At 52.1% G+C, this 19,228-nt stretch overlaps 1 protein-coding gene across 1 annotated transcript in view; it reads left to right on the top strand.

Annotated features, from left to right (window-relative positions):
• Window positions 1-19,228, top strand: part of DTX1 (deltex E3 ubiquitin ligase 1) — a 41,609-nt gene that overhangs the window by 17,753 nt on the left and 4,628 nt on the right. Inside the window, exons 3-4 of the mRNA XM_023203916.3 lie at window positions 2,929-3,613; window positions 18,971-19,032. Coding sequence (XP_023059684.1) covers window positions 2,929-3,613; window positions 18,971-19,032 — 747 coding nt within the window. The remainder of the gene's footprint in view (window positions 1-2,928; window positions 3,614-18,970; window positions 19,033-19,228) is intronic.

Consider the following 19,228-nt stretch of genomic DNA (forward strand, 5'->3'; position numbering starts at 1 on the left):
GTGGGGTTTCGTTGTAGGTCATAGCAAGGACTTTGACTTTGACTCCAAGTGAGCAGAAGCCCGGGAGGATCTTGAGGAGAGGAAGGATGTGATCTGACTTGCATTGAGCAGGACCCCCCTGGCTGCGGTGTGGGAAATGGATTACAGAGGTAAGGGTAGTATCAGAGGCCAGTCATGAGTCTACTGCAGTGGTCCAGGCAGGAGGGAGAACATGGCGTGGACTGGGTGGTGTGAGTGCAGTGGGGAGCAGTGGTCAGATGTGTATGTGTTTGAAGGTGGAGATGACTGGATTTACTGGCAGATTGGAGGTGGGATATGAGGTAGGAAGTCAAGGATGAGACCAAGGTTTGGGGGTCCAAGGAAGAGCATCTGGAAGGGTGGAAGCTGCCAGGAATTGTGATGTCAAGACTTCGGGAGGAGCAGGTTTGGGGCAGGGGAGAGCAGAGCTGAGTTCAAGGTGTCTGTTAGACCTCTCCAGGGAAGGGTCATGAACCTGGCTCCCAGGGGAGAAGATGGGGCTGAAGATGGCAGATTTTGGAATCATCAGCGTAGACACAGTATTTATCTCAATTGATCCTCTTAGCAACCCCACAAGCAACTGTTGCTATAGCTGGCAAATGCAGCAGTCTTTTATTGCATGTCTGCTTGTGCCCATTTTCAAGATGAGAAAACTGGGGCCCAAAGATGTTGAGTTGCCTACGCACAGTCACAGAGCTGGAAAGTCAGAAAGTCAGGACTTGAAGTGAGGTCCGTCTGCCTCCCAGCCCTGACGTCCCATCCAGACCCTCTGCGGCTGTTCTCACTCACTCCTCCCCTAAACCCTGTGTGAGAGGGAAGGGGTGGGTCATGGATGATCACCCCTCTTTTTGAGATGGGGAGGTTTAAGGGACTTTCCCGCAGTTGAGGAGCAGTCGAGTGTGCAGTGTTTCTGCAGGTGTGCCAAATGAACCCAGCAAAAGACTCACTTCATCAGCCCCAAGACACAGAGCAGGCTAAAGGCTCTGAGAAGTCCTGCAGCCTCGACCTTAGGTTATCTCTGGTTAGCCCAGAGTTTCCTGTGGAGCCTTGCTGTCAGGGGAGCACGTAGAGCTTTGGCAAACACAAAGCTGTGGTTGAGAGTAAAGCCTCAGTGCCCTCCTTTATGAAAGGGGGCCCACCTGGCAGTCAGCAGGGGTTTGTTGAAGGAAGTAACAAATGAAACAAACAGATGAATGAAAATAACAAATAAGCAAATGAAGGAATGGACCAATGCAGGGATGAGCACAAAGTGTGAATGAATTTTTAAAAAAATGGATCCATTTGTGACCTAATGAATTCATTCATTCATTCAACAAATATCGCTGGAGCACCTGCTGTGTGCAGGTGCTGGGGATACAGCAGTAAATAAAACAAAATCCTGACCTTGTGGCTATTACATGCTACAAAGGGGGAGATGGACAGAAACCAACATAAATGGGTAGAATGTGAAGTATATCTGATGGAGAAAATGGAGTGGGGAAGGAGAGAGGGGAAAGTATGTGGGGGTGCACATTTTTAAAGAGGATGGTGGTAAATGAAGGAATGTCTGAATGCCTGAATACGGGAGTGGGCTGAAGATGGAGAATACAAAAAGGTATCAATTTAAAAAAAAAAAAAAAAAACATAAGGGGCCTAGGGGCGGTGGCTCACACCTGTAATCCCAGCACTTTGCGAGGCCAAGGTGGGTGGATCACCTGAGGTCAGGAGTTCGAGACTAGCCTGGCCAACATGGCAAAACCCCATCTCTACTAAAAATACAAAAATTAGCCCAGCAAGGTTGTGCATGTCTGTAGTCCCAGCTACTTAGGAGGCTGAGGCAGAAGAATCGCTTGAACCTGGGAGGCGGAGATTGCATTGAGCCTAGATTGTGCCACTGTGTTCCAGCCTGGGTGAGAGAGCAATACTCTGTCTGGAAAAAAAAAAAAAAAAAAAAAAAGTGGGGCCGGGCATGGTGGCTTACACCTGTCATCCCAGCACTTTGAGAGGCCAAGGCGGGTGGATCGCTTGAGCCCAAGAGTTCAAGACTTAGCCTGGGCAACATAGGGAAACCCTCGTCTCTAAATAAATGAATAAAATAAAATAATGGATGACTGCAGGCAGGAATGAATGACCTAACAAAAGAATCATTGAATGAATGAATCATTGAATAAAGGAATATATGAATATATGAACTAGGGCATGGATAAACGAATGAACTAATGCAAGAATTGTTGAATGACTAAATGAACTAGTGCTTGAATTAATGAACGAAGTCATGAACAGATTGATGAATGAATCATTGAATGAGTGAACGAACTGTAAGGAAGGAGAGGACTGCATGGGGCCTCTGTGCATAGCCTTGGTCTCTGTCTATGCCTGCCCCACCTTATCTTACTGTGGTCTGAAGAACCCCAAAGCCCCTTTTGCCCTCTCTGGCACCATCCAGGGCCTGTGATAAACCCCCACTTCAGTGTCTGTCTTGGCCCTGGAGAGATGGAGGGTGGGGGAGCCCTCCACACCTTGCTGGTTTCCTACCTTAGGCTATCTTGGCACCCCCACCCCATTTGGTGGCTTTCCCACCCCGTCCCAATCTATTGACCACGCGCACCTGACCACCTCTCGCCCCAGTACTATGCGCTGAACCTTTAGCCCCGGCCCCCCTCACCCTGGCTCCCGCCTGTCCTGACCCTCCAGCCTGTACTGAACCTCATGCCTGGGCCTTGACCTCCTTCCTCTCAGTGCATGTGTTGACCCTCTCCCCAACTCTGGATGGACCCGTTGGAGGCCTTTGCTGACCCTCCAACCTCCCGCCCACCCCTGCCTTGCTGTGGCCCGCCCTTCCAGCTGCGCAGACCAGCGCTCGGCGTCCCCACCCCCGGCTGAGCCGCCCCTGCCAGCTGTGCTGACGCCCCCTCCTCATTTCGAGTACAGGCACCATGCGGCCGGTGCGGCGCAACTTCTACGACCCGTCGTCGGCGCCGGGCAAGGGCATCGTGTGGGAGTGGGAGAACGACGGCGGTGCATGGACGGCCTACGATATGGACATCTGCATCACCATCCAGAACGCCTACGAGAAGCAGCATCCGTGGCTCGACCTCTCGTCGCTGGGCTTCTGCTACCTCATCTACTTCAACAGCATGTCGCAGATGAACCGCCAGACGCGCCGGCGCCGCCGCCTGCGCCGCCGCCTGGACCTCGCCTACCCGCTCACCGTGGGCTCTATCCCCAAGTCGCAGTCGTGGCCCGTGGGCGCCAGCTCGGGCCAGCCCTGCTCCTGCCAGCAGTGCCTGCTGGTCAACAGCACGCGCGCCGCCTCCAACGCCATCTTGGCCTCGCAGCGCCGCAAGGCACCCCCCGCGCCCCCGCTGCCGCTGCCGCCGCCGCCCCCTGGAGGGCCTCCAGGCGCGCTCGCCGTGCGCCCCAGCGCCACCTTCGCAGGCGCCGCGCTCTGGGCAGCGCCCGTCACCGGCCCCGCCGAGCCCGCGCCGCCTCCCGGGGCGCCCCCACGGAGCCCGAGCGCCCCCGGCGGCGCGCCCACCCCGGGGCAGAACAACCTCAACCGGCCCGGGCCCCAGCGCACCACCAGCGTGAGCGCGCGCGCCTCCATCCCGCCGGGGTAAGACGGGGCCCAGGGGGAGGGGGCCTCTGTGTCGTCCGCAGGCAAGGACGAAGCCCGGGGGTGGTTGGCCACTAGGGCAGGAGCAAAGATTACAATAATATTAATGACGGTAAGTAATATCCAGCATCCACTAAATGTTCATTTTGTGCCAAGCATCAACTAAGCACCTTTACATGTTCCCACGCATCTATCTCCGTGCATAAGGACCCTGTGAGGTAGGTCCTGTCATCACCTCCAGTTCACAGACAGGAACTAACTCCCCCAAGATCAGACAATTCACGTGATGGGGCCATAATAGCAACATCAGCAATGGTGCGTGTTCCATGTTTATTATTTGCTAAATTCGTTATATGTATCACCTCGTTTATTCCGCCAAAAGGTCTACCATGTGCATATTCCAGATGGGGAAGCCGAGGCTGGGAGAGCTATGCTGCCTTCTCAGGGTCACCGGGGAAGGGTAGTCCTTGGAGTCCAGACCTGTCCGATTCCAAAGTCTGAGTTGTGTTGTCTTAGGATTTTTAGAGGGCTTCAGAGTCCATCTGTCCTTGTCCCCGTCCATACCCACCTCACATGGTGGCTCGAGCAAGCATCAGCTGCTTGTCCAAAGTATTTCCCCATAGGCTGCACCTGAAATACCACAATTACTCTGGGTTAATACTATGGTTTGCACACTGGGCTCCAGGGACTCCTGGGGTGACCTGGAATCGTGGGGGTGGGGGAAAGCCAGGCAAACAAGAGTCTGTCTCTCTGCTCTTGTTTTAACGAGAGCAGCCCTTTTTGGAAACACTTTTATGAACTGGCTTTCCCAGCATGATTTTATTAAGGACGGGCACCCAGCTTGTATCAAGTTTGCAAATTATTGGGTTAAGGTGTCCCAGGCCCCAGGATAGGGACCCAGTGAGCTGCTGTTGGGTGCCCACCCTGGACCCCAGATTCATTCCATCTGAGCAAAGAACCAAGGCTTGAGAGGTGGCAATGAGAGGAAAGATCAAAGACCTTGAACTTGGGAAAGACCAGGGGGATGTGGACTGTGGGCCACAAGAGGAAGAGAGGGCACCCAAAACTAACTGTGCTTCAGTCACCATGGCATGGCCCGGGGAATTGATAATGATGGCCTGAGATCACCAAAGCTCAGATCTGGATGTGATATTTGGGGTCACCGCATCCAGGTCACCCCTTTTATTATGGGCAAACAATGCCTGGGAAAAGGAAAGGTCAGGACCCTGAACTAGGTGGCCCTATTCACCCTTTGTCCCTTTGGGAGTCTGACTTCCTGGGTTCAAATGCCCTCTTGGCCACTTCTTTTTTTTTTTGAGATACAGTTTCACTCTGTTGCCCAGGCTGGAGTGCAGTGGCATAATCTCTGCTCATTGCAACCTCTGCCTCCAGGGTTCAAGCGATTCTCCTGACTCAGTCTTCTGAGTAGCGGGGACTACAGGTGCACGCCACCATTCCTGGCTACTGTGTGTGTGTGTGTGTGTGTGTTAGTGGAGACGGGGCTTCACCATGTTTCCCAGGCATGTCTTGAACTCCTGACCTCATGTGATCCACCAACTTTGGCCTCCCAAATTGCTAGAATTACAGGCTTGAGCCACCACGCCTGGTCCCCCTCTTGGCCACTTCTGAGCTGGGAGACCTGGGATGAGTTCCTCTCCTTCCTTAAGCCTCAGTTTCGTCATCTGTCAAATGGGAGCAGATCTTCCCACCGTGTGAAAACGCTGTGTACCTGAACACAGCATCTATACTGGCAGTAGTTCAGGCATGGCCGTTAGGACTTCTTTTGCTCTCCAGGAGGAGGGTTGGCATGGAGGGCGGGGAAGCTGTAATTTTCCAGGGACGCATCACAGCCAGCCACTACCACCTGCCTGCCTCACCCTTCCCTTCCCCTTTACCTCGTGGTCATTCCTCTTGGAAGAGAGTGCCATGGGGACACACAGAGGTGTGTCCCATGTGACCTCAGCCTAGGGCAGGCCCAGTGCCAACAGAGAGGAGACTTGAGGGGGTCAAAGAAGACCCCTTGGGGAAGCCTTGTCCAAAACTGTAGATAGACTCACCAAGATCTCAGAGAGATCTCAGGGGGCTGAAGTATCAGTTATGGCCCTATAAAGACAGCAGCTGGGCTCTGGCTGCCTTACAGAAAGAGGGGTTGGAGGTCCCAAAATGACAAGAAGAATGGGTCCTAGAATGGCAAGCCAGAGAGAATGTGGGAGGGGACAGAACCAGGAAAATTTCAGGGACCTCTGCAGTAAGAATTTGAGAACCTTCTCTCTGGGTCAATTTCTTGTAACCCGCAAGAAGACTAGAAATCAGAAGGTTGTAGCCAGAATTTTCTTGGAACAGAAAGAATGGAATGGAATGGAATGGAATTAGAATACACTGGCATGTGTAATGCATAGTAAAAATAAGAATTGTTACCTGTAGTCTGGGAACAGTGCCTCATGCCTGTAATCCCAGCACTTTGGGAGACCGAGGTGGGCAGATCACTTGAGTCCAGGAGTTCAAGACCAGCCTGAGCAACATAGCAAAACCCCATCTCTACAACAGTAACAAAAAATTAGCCAGGCAGGGAGGTATGCTTGTAGTCCCAGTTACTCGGAAGGCTGGGGTGAGAGGATCACTTGAGCCCTGTAGGTCAAGGCTGCAGTGGCCTATGATCACACCACTGCGCTGCAGCATGAGAGACAAAGCAAGACGCTGTTTCCATTCAAAAAAAAGTGCTCCATGAATATTTTGCATCATTTCTGCATACGTTGAATAGGTTGCAAGGTGAAATGAATTTCTCAGTCACTGATGAAATATTTGAGGTGGATGTAGTGGCTCACTTTGGGAGGCCAAGGTGGGTGGATCACTTGAGGCCAGGAGTTTGAGACCAGCATGGCCAACATGGTGAAACCCCATCTCTACTAAAGATACGAAAATTAGCCAGGCATGGTTGTGCATGCCTGCAATCCCAGCTACTCGGGAGCCTGAGGTGGGAGGATTGCGTGAACCTAGGAGGTGGAGGTTGCAATGAGCCGAGATCACTCCACTGCACTCCAGCCTGGGTGACAGAGTGAGACTCCGTCTCAAAAAAAAATTTTAAAAAGAGATTTGAAAGCTACTGTTCTAGAGGAGGCTGAAAATTACTCAGTTTTCATGGCCCAGTGTTAATTCTCCAAATATGTGCTGTGGGTGTGTATTCACAGAACTGAACAAGACAGACAAGGCCTGTGTCCCCCAAGGGCACACAGACAGATGGGGAGACAGACCTACAGCAAGCAAAGAGTAAATGAAGACCATCTCTGGATGAGACAGGAGTGCTGGGGAGGTAGTGGGACAGGGCGGTGTGGGAGTTCAGGGAAAATCCCTCTGAGGAGGTGGCCAGATGCAGAGAACAGCTGACCCAGGCAGAGGGAACAGCGTGAACAACTTCAAGGGGGCTCGAAGGGTGTGGTGTGTTCAGGGAAGGGCTAGAGGTGTGGGAAGGACTGGAGTGTGAGGCGCCAGCAAGAAGGGGAAGGACACCCCAGGCAGGGCATTGCAGGTGCAAAGGGGCGGAGGTAAGAATGAATCCAGAAGGTTCTGGAGACCACCGGGGGATAGAGGCTGCCTTCTGGAACAGTGGGGGCTGAGATTTTTTTCCCAAATGGGGGTACAGGGCCAGGTTGGGTGGCCTCAGGGAAGCCTGCACTTGGTGCTGCCATCAGTGGGGAGCTATAGAGTGTGCTTGAGCTCTAGAGGGCTGTAGTGAAAACAGTTTTATCTGTGGGGGTGCAGATCGTTAAACATGTCCTCCTCTGACCTGCCAGAGCTCTGTTGTCTCCAGCCACATGCCCCTCCCCCCACAGCCGACATCATTTCTCCTGCCCCTCCCTTTGGGGACTATTTCTGACCCTCCCTAAGCCTAGACATTGGCCTGGAAAACAGGAGATGTGGGGTGGGGGAAACGTTGCAAGAACTCCCTCATCCCTCCCCACCCACGCAAATTCTGCCCAGCCTCACTCCAGCCCCACTAACTGACCATCTCCAGCCAGACAAGCCTGGCTCAAAGTCCCCAACCCTCCATCTCCAAGAAACCCCCCCGGAAAAATCCCTCTGGCTCTCAAGACCCGTGGAGCCTGTTGCTGGGGAAGGGGAGTAGGAGGAAGGAAGATGGGGGTGGCAGACCCTGGCTTCTCCTGCCTAAAGCTTTCCATTGCTGAGGTAGCTGAGGTCCAAGTGCAGCCTGTGAGGGGAAAGGGATGGAGGTGGGGGGTCTCTGAGGAGCCAGGCAGACACTGTCACCCTCGTCCCCAAACCACCTCCCAGCCCTCCCCACCCTGGTCTCTTTGTTTCTATGTCTTTGTTTTTTGTTTTTAGAGACAGAGCCTCACTTTGTTGCTCAGGCTAGAGTGCAGTGGCACAATCATAGCTCCCTGCAGCCTCAAACTCCTGGGTTCAAGAAATCCTCCCAACTCAGCCTCCCACGTAGGTGGGACCACAGGCACACACCATCACACCCAGCTAATTTTTAAAAATTTTTTGTAGGGACAGGATCTCACTATGTTGTTGCCTAGGCTGGTCTCGAACTCCTGGCCTCAAGCATCCGCCCGCCTCAGCCTCCAAAAGTGCTGGTAATTACAGGCGTGAGCCACAGCACCTGGCCTGTCTCTATGATTTTAAGTCTGTATTAGTTTCCTAGGGCAGCAGTAACAAGGTAGCAGCTTAAACCACAGAAATGTATTCTCTTTCACATTCTTGAGACTAGAAGTCCGAGATCACGTTGTAGCAGGGTTGGTTGTTTCTGAGGCCTCTCTCCTGGGCTTGTAGATGGCATCTTCTACCTGTGTCTTCATGTGGTCTTCCCTCTGTACCTGGCTGTGTCTTAATCTTCTCTTCTTAGAAGGACACCAGTCCTACTGGATTAGGGCCCACCCTAGTGACCTCATTTTAAGTTAATTACCCCTTTAAAGACCCTGTCTCTGAACACAGTCACATTCTGAGGTCCTGAGGCTTAGGGTTTCAACACAGGACTTCTGTGGGACACGGTTCAGCCCATAACAATGTCTCTGTGTGTCTCTTCTTTTATAATTTGCCAATTTTTTTTTTTTTTTTCGAGACAGAGTCTTGCTCTGTTACCCAGGTTGGAGTGCAATGGTACAATCTCAGCTCACTGCAGCCTCCACCTCCCAGGTTCAAGTGATTCTCCTGCCTCAGCCTCCCAGGTAGTGGAGATTACACACAGCTGCCACCACACCCGGATAATTTTTGTATTTTTAGTAGAGACGGAGTTTTGCCATGTTGGCTAGGCTGGTCTCGAACTCTTGACGTCAAGTGATCCAGCCACCTCGGCCTCCCAAAGTGCTGGGATTACAGGCATGAGCCACTGCGCCCGGCCAATTTGGCAATAATTTTTTTTTTTTTTTTTTTTTTTTGAGACGGAGTCTCGCTCTGTCGCCCAGGCTGGAGTGCAGTGGCCGGATCTCAGCTCACTGCAAGCTCCGCCTCTCGGGTTCACGCCATTCTCCTGCAATTTGGCAATAATTTTAATGGCAAAAACCGCCATTTTTTTTGCACCAAACAATATCTCTGTGTGTCTTGGTCTCTTTCAGTCTTTCCATATCTCTTTGTAGCTCTGTGTCTCTCTCTGTCTCTGTCTTCCACCTCTTCCTCTCAGTCAGTCTCTTCCCTTCCCTGGCTTCCTTCTGTCTGCCCTCCTTCTCTTCCCTCCTTGACCCAGATGGATCCAGAGCCCTTTATAGGTTGGGTGACCTTGGACCCACTTGAGGCTTGGCTTCTCTAGCCTCAGTTTCCCCATCTGTCAGAGCTAAAACCACCACCTCTCACACAGGCAGACTCAGCAAGGATCAGCATGCAAGGGAGTTGTGAATTCCGCAGAGATCTCCGATGTCATTCTCACCTCCATCCTCATCTCAGCCCTGGATGGATAACAAGGAAAGAGGCCCAGAGAGGGGGACTGACTCGTCTAGGGTCACATAGCCAGTGGGGGCAGAGCATCCACCTGGCCAGGGTTTTTTCCACTTGCCCCTGTAACAGACAGGGCGGGGAGCCAGCTGGCAGCCTGGGCCTGGGGGACCTGCGGGGGTGGGGAAGATCCGCCCTGTCCCCTGAGGGATCAGTGTCCAGTGTGTTGGAACACAGCTGTGGAGCAGAGGAACCACACTCAGAGTTTCCACCCCACGTGGTGGGTGGGAGGACAGGGATAGCTGCGGGCCTGTTTCCATCTATCGAGCGCTCCCTATGTCCCCGGCTCTCAATTTCATGCCTTTTCTTGTGTGTATGAGACAGGGTCTGACTCTGTCACCCAGGCTGGAGTACAGTGACACAATTATAGCTCACTGCAACCTCGACCTCCTGGGCTCAAGCAGTCCTCCCGCCTCAGCCTCCTAAGGAGCTGAGACTAAAGGCGTGCACCACCATGCCTGGCTAATTTTTAATTTTTGTAGAGATAGGCACCTCACTATGTCGCCCAGGCTGGTCTCAAATTCCTAGGCTCTAGCGATCTTCTTGCCTTGGCCTCCCAAAGCACTGAGATTACTGGCATGAGCCACTGTGCCTGGCCGTTTACAGGCATGTCTCTCTTAATTCTCACAGATACTCAATGTGGCAGGTTCTGTAATCCCTGTTTTTCAAATGAGGAAACTGAGGCTCCAAAAGACTAAGACATTTGTACAAGGTAACACAATTAGGACTCAGATTCAGAAACCCAAGCTGACTCGCATATTGGGGATGCCTCATCTCCAGCCAGCCTGTGCTGTTTTGGATCGTGGTCCCAGAAGCCCCGCCCTGATTCCTCTGTGACCCTGCCTGAGCTCATCTGCCTCTCTGGTCTTCAGTTTTTGCACCTGTGAAATGGGACTGGCAACACAGGCCCACACAGTCCATCATGACGCCAGATGTCAGGCTTGGATTTCTCAGGCCCGCACCCCCTTTTTTTTTTTTTTTTTTTTTTTTTAAGGAGTCTCACTCTGTTGTCTAGGCTGGAGTGTGGTGGCGAGATCTCCACTCATTGCAACCTCTGCCTCCCAGGCTCAAGCAATACTCCTACCTCAGCCTCCTGAGTATCTGGGACTACAGGCGCGTGCCAGCAACCTGGCTAATTTTTTACATTTTTTGTAGAGATGGGGTTTCATCATGTTTGCCAGGTTGGTCTCCAACTCCTGACCTCAAGCAATCCACCCACCTTAGCCTCCCAAAGTGCTGGGATTTCAGGCGTGAGCCACAGTGCCCAGCCAGGCCTGTACCCATTTAAATCCACCCTTGTCCCTCCCATCTCTATCAGATTTGTACAACATTGCCAAGCTGATCATTGCTAAAGAGATGTCATTTAAGTTTCCATATCTTTGGTTCTTAGTTGAGCCTGAGAACTTTTTCCTGTTTACTGGCCATGAGTGGTTCCTTCTTTTGCCAATTACTTGTGTATTTCTTTGGCTTATCCTTCTCTGGAGCTGTTTATTGCTTCCTTATTAATTTGCAAGTGTTATTCCTGCATTAAGGGCATTAACCCTTTGTCTCCCATCTTTTCTGTAGTTTGCTGTTTCTTTATAGCATATGTTCATCTGTTTTTTAATTAATTCATTCATATTTATTGAATAATTTCTGTGTGCCAGGCACTGTTTGGGGCCCTGGGGACACAGCAGTGAACTAAAGAGACAATCCTTCCTCTCTTGGAGCTCACATTCTAGTGGGAGACGAACACAAAACAGAATAAATTAATTGTAGAATATGGTAGAAAGTAGTATCTGCTACAGAGGAAAAGTATAGGAGAGAAAGGATGTAGGGAGTGATGAGAAGGCCTCATGGAGAACATAATACCTTCTTGAGCAAAGATGGAAGGAAGTTAAAAAGTAAGGCATGGTCCAAGCACAGTGACTCACACCTGTAATCCCAGCATTTTGGGAGGCTAAGGTGGGAAGATCACTTGAGCCCAGAATTTGAGACCAGCCTGGACAACATAGTGAGACTCCATCTTTACACATTTTTTAAAAATTAGCCGAAAAATTAGCTGGGTGTGGTGGTGCTCACCTGTAGTCCCAGCTACACAGGAGGCTGAGGTGGGAGGATCGCTTGAGCCCAGGAGGTCAAGGTTGCAATGAGCCAAGATCGCGCCACTGCTCTCCAGCCTGAGAGGCAGAGCAAAACCCTGTCTCAAAAAACAAAACAAAAAAAAAACGCAAAAGAACTGGGGGAAGAGCATTCCAGCATTCCAGACAGCAGAACAGTGTGTGCAAAGACCCTGAGGCAGAGTGGGCCTGGGGTGCCTGAGAAGGCCGGTGTGGTTGGAGAGGCTCAGGGCAATCGGTGGGAAAGAAGTCAGAGAGGAAAAGGCGCCAAGTCACACACAGGGTCTGGAAGGTTGCGGTGAGGACTTCGGCTTTTGCTCTTCACGAGAAGGGAACCAGCAGGGCTGTGCGTTGGGAGAGACGGGTGTGACTGTTTTAACAGGCTCACTCTGAATGTTGAGCATAGACCGCAGCAGGGCTAAAGCAGGAGCCCAGGGGCAAAGGGACTTTGTTGTGGTGGGTGTACTTTAGGGTTTTCCTTCCTTTTTGTGTTTTCTTTTTTCTTTAAATTTCTTGCAGTGATTTTATGCTTTTATTTAAAAGAATCCACATTTTCTTTCTCCAGATCTTCCATAAGTATTACATTTCAGGGGTCTGAAAATGTTAAAGTAGTGACAGGTACGCTGTGAAGTCAAGGACCCCACCAGGCCCCTGGCTGCCCACCCTCCCCCACTTTCCTGCCCCGCTAGCCACTGGTGTGCAGTGACTGTCACCCCGCCTCACCGCTGCCGCAAGGTCAAACCAAACACTCCCCCCACCTGAAGCACTTCCTGCCCTGCTCCCTGGGAGACCAAACCACACACACTCCTGTCTGCACGTGGCTGCCCCGGGGCCGTGGGAACAGCTGGTCCTGCCCTCCCCTCCCCTACCTGACCCGTCCTCCCTGCCCCCAACCATCTCCTCCACGTTCCTTCCCCCACAGAAAGCTGGGCAGGCTGGAGGACCAGGAGGGTGGAAAAGCGTGACCCCCACAGCCCCCATACTTCTAGATAAATCTGAGCCTCCAATACCACTCACCCCTCAAAAAGTCTCCCTAGGGGAATTTTACTTCCTTTAATCTCTAGAAGATGGATAGGGACAGAGGTAAGGGGTCCCATTTCACAGAGGGGACACTGAAGCCCAGAGAAGCTCAGAGGTTTGTCTAGGAAGACAAAGGTGCTGGGGTAAGGAAAGGGGAAGTGAGGACCCCAGACAGAGGCTGAGGAGGACTCCATGGGTACTGGCTTGACGTCCTTCAAGTCTCTGCAGTGGGGGTGGCGGCGGGGACTTGGCCCCAGGCTGTGTTCCCCAGGACTGGGGGGGGAGGAGGGTAGAAGCAGCTACAAGAGAGAGACAGCCCTAAAAGTGGGGAAAGGTGACAGGTTCACACCCCTAGAAAGGAGAAAAGAGGAGGCTGGGGGTCCCCAAAGCACTGTTCAACTCCCTTCTCCCCATAATGTAACATCCTCACTTCTGCCCCTTCCTCACCCACTTGGACCCAAATGACTGAGTCATGAGCCTCCTGGGGCTCTTTGGGGGCTGCTGGATAAGTGTGAGGTATCCTGAAGGGGGCCAAGGCCAGTGGGGGGCCTGGAAACTATCATCAGAGAAAGTAACAAGTCTAGGCCTGCTGGGGGTGGGAGGGGAGAGATAAGGAGACCAGACTTTGCGGGAGAGGACTTGGCTGCCATAAAGGGAGGGTCAGTTGTCAGTGTGGTCTCCTGCGTTCCGGGGTCCTGGGACAGAGAGAAGTGACCAAAGCAGACCGATGGATCCACTTAGACAGCCCTGATCTACCCTGCCCAGGCCTGAGCCAGTTCCAGGATCCAGGTCAAAGACTTCAGCCCACCTGTAGAGCACAGAGGGCTCTCAAGGCTGGCTCAACTCCAGATGGCTCCACAGACCAACCTGGTGGGGTCATCCCTGGCCCCTGACTCGGAAACTCCAGGACCCGGTGCAAGCTGCACCACCGACCAGCTGGGTGACCTTAGTGAAGTCATTTCCCTTCTCTGGGCTTCAGTCCCATCATCTGCAAAATAAATGACAAATAGAGTTCATGACATGTGCCATCTCTGCTCCAGTGGCAGTGACTTCCTGAAGCACTGTGTTGAGGAGGATTCTGAAGTTGCATCTTGGCTTAGTGGTAAGGCATGCTGGAATTGATTAGTAATGCCTGCTGTGGGTGCTAGGAGGACAGTAGTGCTATGCACTCATATATTTGACATTCCTGCTCTAACTTTGTCTGGCAGAAGAGGCAGGCGTGGACCAGATCACACAGGGCCTGGTCATGCTTAAAGAGGGATAGCATTAGGAGATAGACCTAACGTAAATGACGAGTTAATGGGTGCAGCACACCAACATGGCACATGTATACATATGTAACAAACATGTACCCTAGAACATAAAGTATAACAAATTTAAAAAAAAAAAAAGACTTTATAATGTCAGGTTGTGAGTAGTGCTATGAAAAAAAAAAAAAAAAAACCTAAGTAAGGTAAGGATAAAGATGGGCTTTTTAAAAATAAAGTGGTTGGGCCGGGCGCGGTGGCTCACACCTATAATCCCAGCACTTTGGGAGGCCGAGGCAGGCGGATCACGAGGTCAGGAGATTGAGACCATCCTGGCTAACACTGTGAAACCCCATCTCTACTAAAAATACAAAAAAAAATTAGCCGGGCATGGTGGCGGGTGCCTGTGCCTGTAGTCCCAGCTACTGGGGAGGCTGAGGCAGGAGAATGGCATGAACCTGGGAGGCGGAGCTTGCAGTGAGCCAAGATCGTGCCACTGCACTCCAGCCTGAGAGACAGAGCGAGACTCCATCTCAAATAAATAAATAAATAAATAAATAAATAAATAAATAAATAAATAAAGTGGTTGGGGCCAGGCACAGTGACTTATGCCTGTAAACCCAGCACTTTGGGAGGTCGAGGAGGGAGGACTACTTGAACCCAGGAGTTCAAGTCCAGACCAGCCTGGGCAACATAGTGAGGCCCTGTCTCCACAAAAGTTTTGTTGTTGTTGTTGTTGTTGTTGTTGTTGTTGTTTCAGCTGGGTGTGTTGGTGTGTGCCAGTAGTCCCAGCTACTCAAGAGGCTGAGGTGGGAAGATCACTTGAGCCCAGGAGTTCAAGACTGCAGTAAGCAATGGTTAAGCCATTGCACTCTAGCCAGGGCAACAGAGCAAGATCTTGTCTATAAATAAATAACTAAATAAAGTGGTCGGGAAGGTGTCTCAGATAAGCTGACATTTGAGCAGAGACCTCTGCTAAGTGAGGAAGTGCGCCATGAGGATATCTGGGAAGAGCACCTCGAGAAAGGGTCAGAAAGTGCAAAGGCCCTGGGGTGGGAATGTGCCTGGCATGCTTGAGAAAGAGCAGAGAGACCAGGGTGGCTCGAGTGGGGTGGGAGAGGGGTGAACACACAGGAAATGAGGTTCGGAGGGTAGATGGGGGCCAGATCAGGAGGCCAGGTATTACCATGAGCAAAGTGGGAGCTGCAGGGGGAGTGAGAGCAGAGGACAGACGGGATCCGATTCGGGGCTGGGAAAGGCATAGAGGCTTGCATGCAGTGGGGCCCAGGCCTGCCTTCTGGTCAGAGCAGAGTTTGGGGAGGGCCTGAGGGACTCCTCAGGTCCTGTGCCAGGCTGGGCCCACAAAAAGGCAGAGCTAGGGGTGAAGGCTGGCTCCCCTTCCGGGAGCAGCGGTCGCTTGTCCAGGCAGGAGGATGTTCTCACTGACTCGGAGGAAACAGCATGTCCCACATCAAAAGGGGGCCGGGCGGCTCCCACGCTCAGGGTTCGTGGGAACTCTGCTACCCTGGGTTCTCGCAGGAGGCCTGCAGATAGAGAGAGGCTGGCGACTACCTCGGGACTGTCCCCCAAGCTCACTGATGGGTAAATAAATAACAGCCCCACCGTGACACCCCACACACAGTGCTCTTCCCAGGAGCAAGACTGACTTTTGTAATCTAGGGCTATGTGGTGTTTAAGGGGCTCCAGAAATTTTAGGGCAGCTGAGATCTAAGTCCTTCCTTTCCTGGAGTACCCTCTGTCTAACTCCTAGGCCAAACATTCAGCAAGAGCAGGGTTACCCACTGGGCCAGACTTTGGGCATTATATAGACCTGGGGTAGCAAACTGGCTTTACTGATTTATAGAGGCTGCCTGGAGAGCTGTACTGAGGACTCTGCTAAGCTTGAGAGAGTGCTGTGATGGATTAGTGATGTCTGCCACAGGTAGGAGACCAACCAGTGGTGGTATGCATGCTAAATATTTTTCTTTCCACCCATTTTATAGGTAGCTCTGGAGAAAAGAAAGAGATATTTTCTTCTTGTGAGACAGAAAGGAAGAAAGAGGTGCGAGAGAGACCTAGACTTAACTGGTGTGTCTGCACTAGAGGTGCTTGAAGAATGGGCAGGGAAGAGGAGAAGCTTGAGGGAAATACCTCTATGCATTCCTATAAAAGTATGGGGAGGGAGGAAGTTAGAGTGGTGAGAGCTGCCCACCTCAGGAAGGTCCTGGAGGATTATGACAGACCCTGAAAGGGATCAAATGAATACTCAGTGCCCCTTTTCATGGGCACCCTGCCACAGGGTGCCCGACAAGAAAATCAAGACACCTTCACTCTCCTCCTGGTGCCAAATGATGAGCTTTACATGTTTCAACACACTTAACCTTCACAGGACTGTATCCCCATTACAGATGGGGAAACTGAGGCACAGTGCTTTCTTCCCACCTCCACTGACCGGGTCCTGGGGGGCCCAGGGTACCTGCCATCCCATCCTGCCTCCCTCGGGAGCTGTGTTCATTGACTTCAGTCACGCCACACCTCCTCAAGGGGCTCAATCCAGATGTCTGCTCCAGACCTCTCCACAGCCTTCAGAGGGGTCTGGGATGGGAGTCCTGGCCACATGATACTAGCCAGTATAGCTGAGCAGCCACTGAGTGGAGGCGTGTGCGCTGTACCTGTGTGCATGTGTGATTGTGCATCTGCGTGTGTACGAGTATGGGCCTCCCAGGCTGAGTGTCTGTGTGTCAGTGTCGGGAGGTGTGGGTCAGAGCATGTGCGCATGTGTCCTCGCGTGCAGTGAGTCAGCGTGTCCTCCCGTGCCCCCATGCATGATGTGAATCAGTACGCACGAGTACTTCCCCACAGGCAGTGCGGAATCGTGTGTCTGTGTGTGGATGGCAGGCCGTTCTGCAGGCTGCAGCGCGCCGGGTGCATGTGAGGGCTGAGCGCGCCAAACTCTGGGTTTGCTGCCCACTTTACCCAGCTCCGTGCAGCTGGGGAGAGGGGCGGCAGTGGCAGGTGCAGTACTGGTCTACATGAGCCACCCTCTCTTGTCCATGGAGTGTCCTTCCAGGGGAGAGCTGTGTGTGCTTCTGTGTGTATTTGTGTGTCCCCATGTGTGCACGAGTCTCTGTAGGTGCAGGGAGGTGTTCCCTGGAATATGTGAGTGTGTGTGTATCTGAATCCATGTATGTTCGTGGGGGGTGTGCCCTGAAGTGTGCTTGTGTGTGTCCATGTATGTGTGCAGGGTGTGCATTCCCTGGTGTGTGCAGTGCGTTCCCCAAGTAGACGGATGGGGAGGGAGGCTCCCTGATATGTGTGTCTGTGTGTGTGCATGTATCTGTGGTATACGTCCTGGGTTGTGTGTGTTTGTGTGTCTGTGTACTTAAACGTGTGTGTAATGTGTCCCGGAGGGTATGATAAGTCTGTGTGATCTTCTCCACGTCTGTGTGTATATCTGGATCTGTGGATCTGTGTGGATGGTGTGTGCCCTGGGTGTATATGTCTGTATGTCTGCACCCACTGCAACAGTACCCAAGCCTGCCAAGGGCACCATTTGCTTGAAGATGCTTTCTGGTGCCAACTGTGCCTGCCAAGGACAGGTGACCAGACAGCATTGGACAGGCTGTGACCTGAACAGGCATGTCAAGAGCCAAGGCGGCGGCTGCAGCTCCTTCTCCAGCTGTCACTGCTCCCAGCCCTTCCTGCCCCCTCTCATGGCACATCCCCCAAGGCCTTCAGGTTGCCCCCTGGATTTCAGAACACCCCTCTTCATCAGAACATATCCAGCCAGGGTTCCATGCCCATCAACAGCAAGACACCAGTTTCCCTGCATAAACAAGTGCTGAAGCCAGGAGGACTCAGGCAGACACACCGCACACATCACTGCAAGCTCTCCTTCAGTCCTCCCAACAACTCTATAAGTGAGGTGTTAATATGCCTGTGTTACAGATAAGGTAACTGAGGACCAAGAAGTTAAATGACGTGTTCAAGGTTGTCACTACAGCAGTTTTGTGGTTTCCTCTCTAAGATGGAGAGACGTTACACCAGGACTTAGTGCCTGAGAAGCAGACAGGTGAAATTACTCGGCCAGGATTGCACAGCTGACAGTGATGATACCGATGGCTGTGCTTTTAGTATCTGTTAGGTACCAGGAACTGTGCTTGGCCCTTGACACATATAATTTCACGGAATCCTCACAGCAGTCAAAAAAAAAAAAAAAAAAAAAAGGTGCCATATTATCCCCATTTTAAACAGACCACCCCTTACAAGAGATGAGATTGATGTGCTGTGTGTCACCCAACTCATTAGTGGTTGCACTGAGATATGAACGCAGCTCTGACTGACTCCAAAAGCCAAAGCTCTTTTGAGGGCCAGGAGAAGAGGAGAGTCAGGATACCTTTTCCTAGGGGCTCTTCATTTGAAGAGAGGATAGTACCTTGTCACGGAAACTGACATCAGTAAATATTCCAGAAGAGAAAAAAAAAAAAATCATCACCAAATGCTTTTGAAAACCTGAATTTATCATTCTTAATATGTTCTTATGCAGGGCTTGTCAGGGCCTTTAATATGCTCAGATATGTTGTGAATTTCAGAGAGGGAGACAGTGACGTGTTCCTAACTTACTTGATTCCTGAATCCTTCTTTCCTGGAACATTTTATGGAGATTAATAATGCTACATCTAACAAGCTTTGAGAGATGCTAAAATAGTTACAACACTAGTAGTTGGGTTTCAGGCACAGCGGCCAATGAAAGGAGCCCTCAGAGCCAAAGCGCCCTCTCGAGGGAGGAGCTGACTGTAGGATAAGGAGGGGTCTGCACTAAAGTCTTAAGGGTGCATCCCTCTGGAACCTGGGCCGAGGTCCTGGCCACCCCCGCCCCATAATAGGATGTCAGAGTAGAAAGAGAGTTTCCTGGAGGTCACTGCAGTTGGCAGAGAGAGGTACAAAGAGGCCAGGGTGTGTGCCCAGACAGAAGGCAAGCTAGATCCCCTGACGTGGCGTCGGGGGCTAGAGTCCAGCAGCGGCGTCTCCTCTTCTCCCCGCAGGGTCCCCGCGCTCCCGGTGAAGAACTTGAATGGTACCGGGCCGGTCCATCCGGCCCTGGCAGGTGAGGTCTGGCCCGGGGAGGGAAAGAAGGGCGGGGCCCACTAGGAGGCAGCCCGCCTGTCACCTGGTGACCCCGCCCCCGAGATAGGCCGGTGGGCGTGGCCCGGAGGAAACGCCCCTTCCAGTGGGCCCAGGACACGGGGTGGGCGTGGCCCGCAGAAGGCCCTTCAGGGGCCTTCAAGGGGCTGAGTGGGTGT

Source organism: Piliocolobus tephrosceles, chromosome 10, assembly GCF_002776525.5.
Source record: "Piliocolobus tephrosceles isolate RC106 chromosome 10, ASM277652v3, whole genome shotgun sequence".
Classification (NCBI taxonomy): Eukaryota; Metazoa; Chordata; class Mammalia; order Primates; family Cercopithecidae; genus Piliocolobus; species Piliocolobus tephrosceles.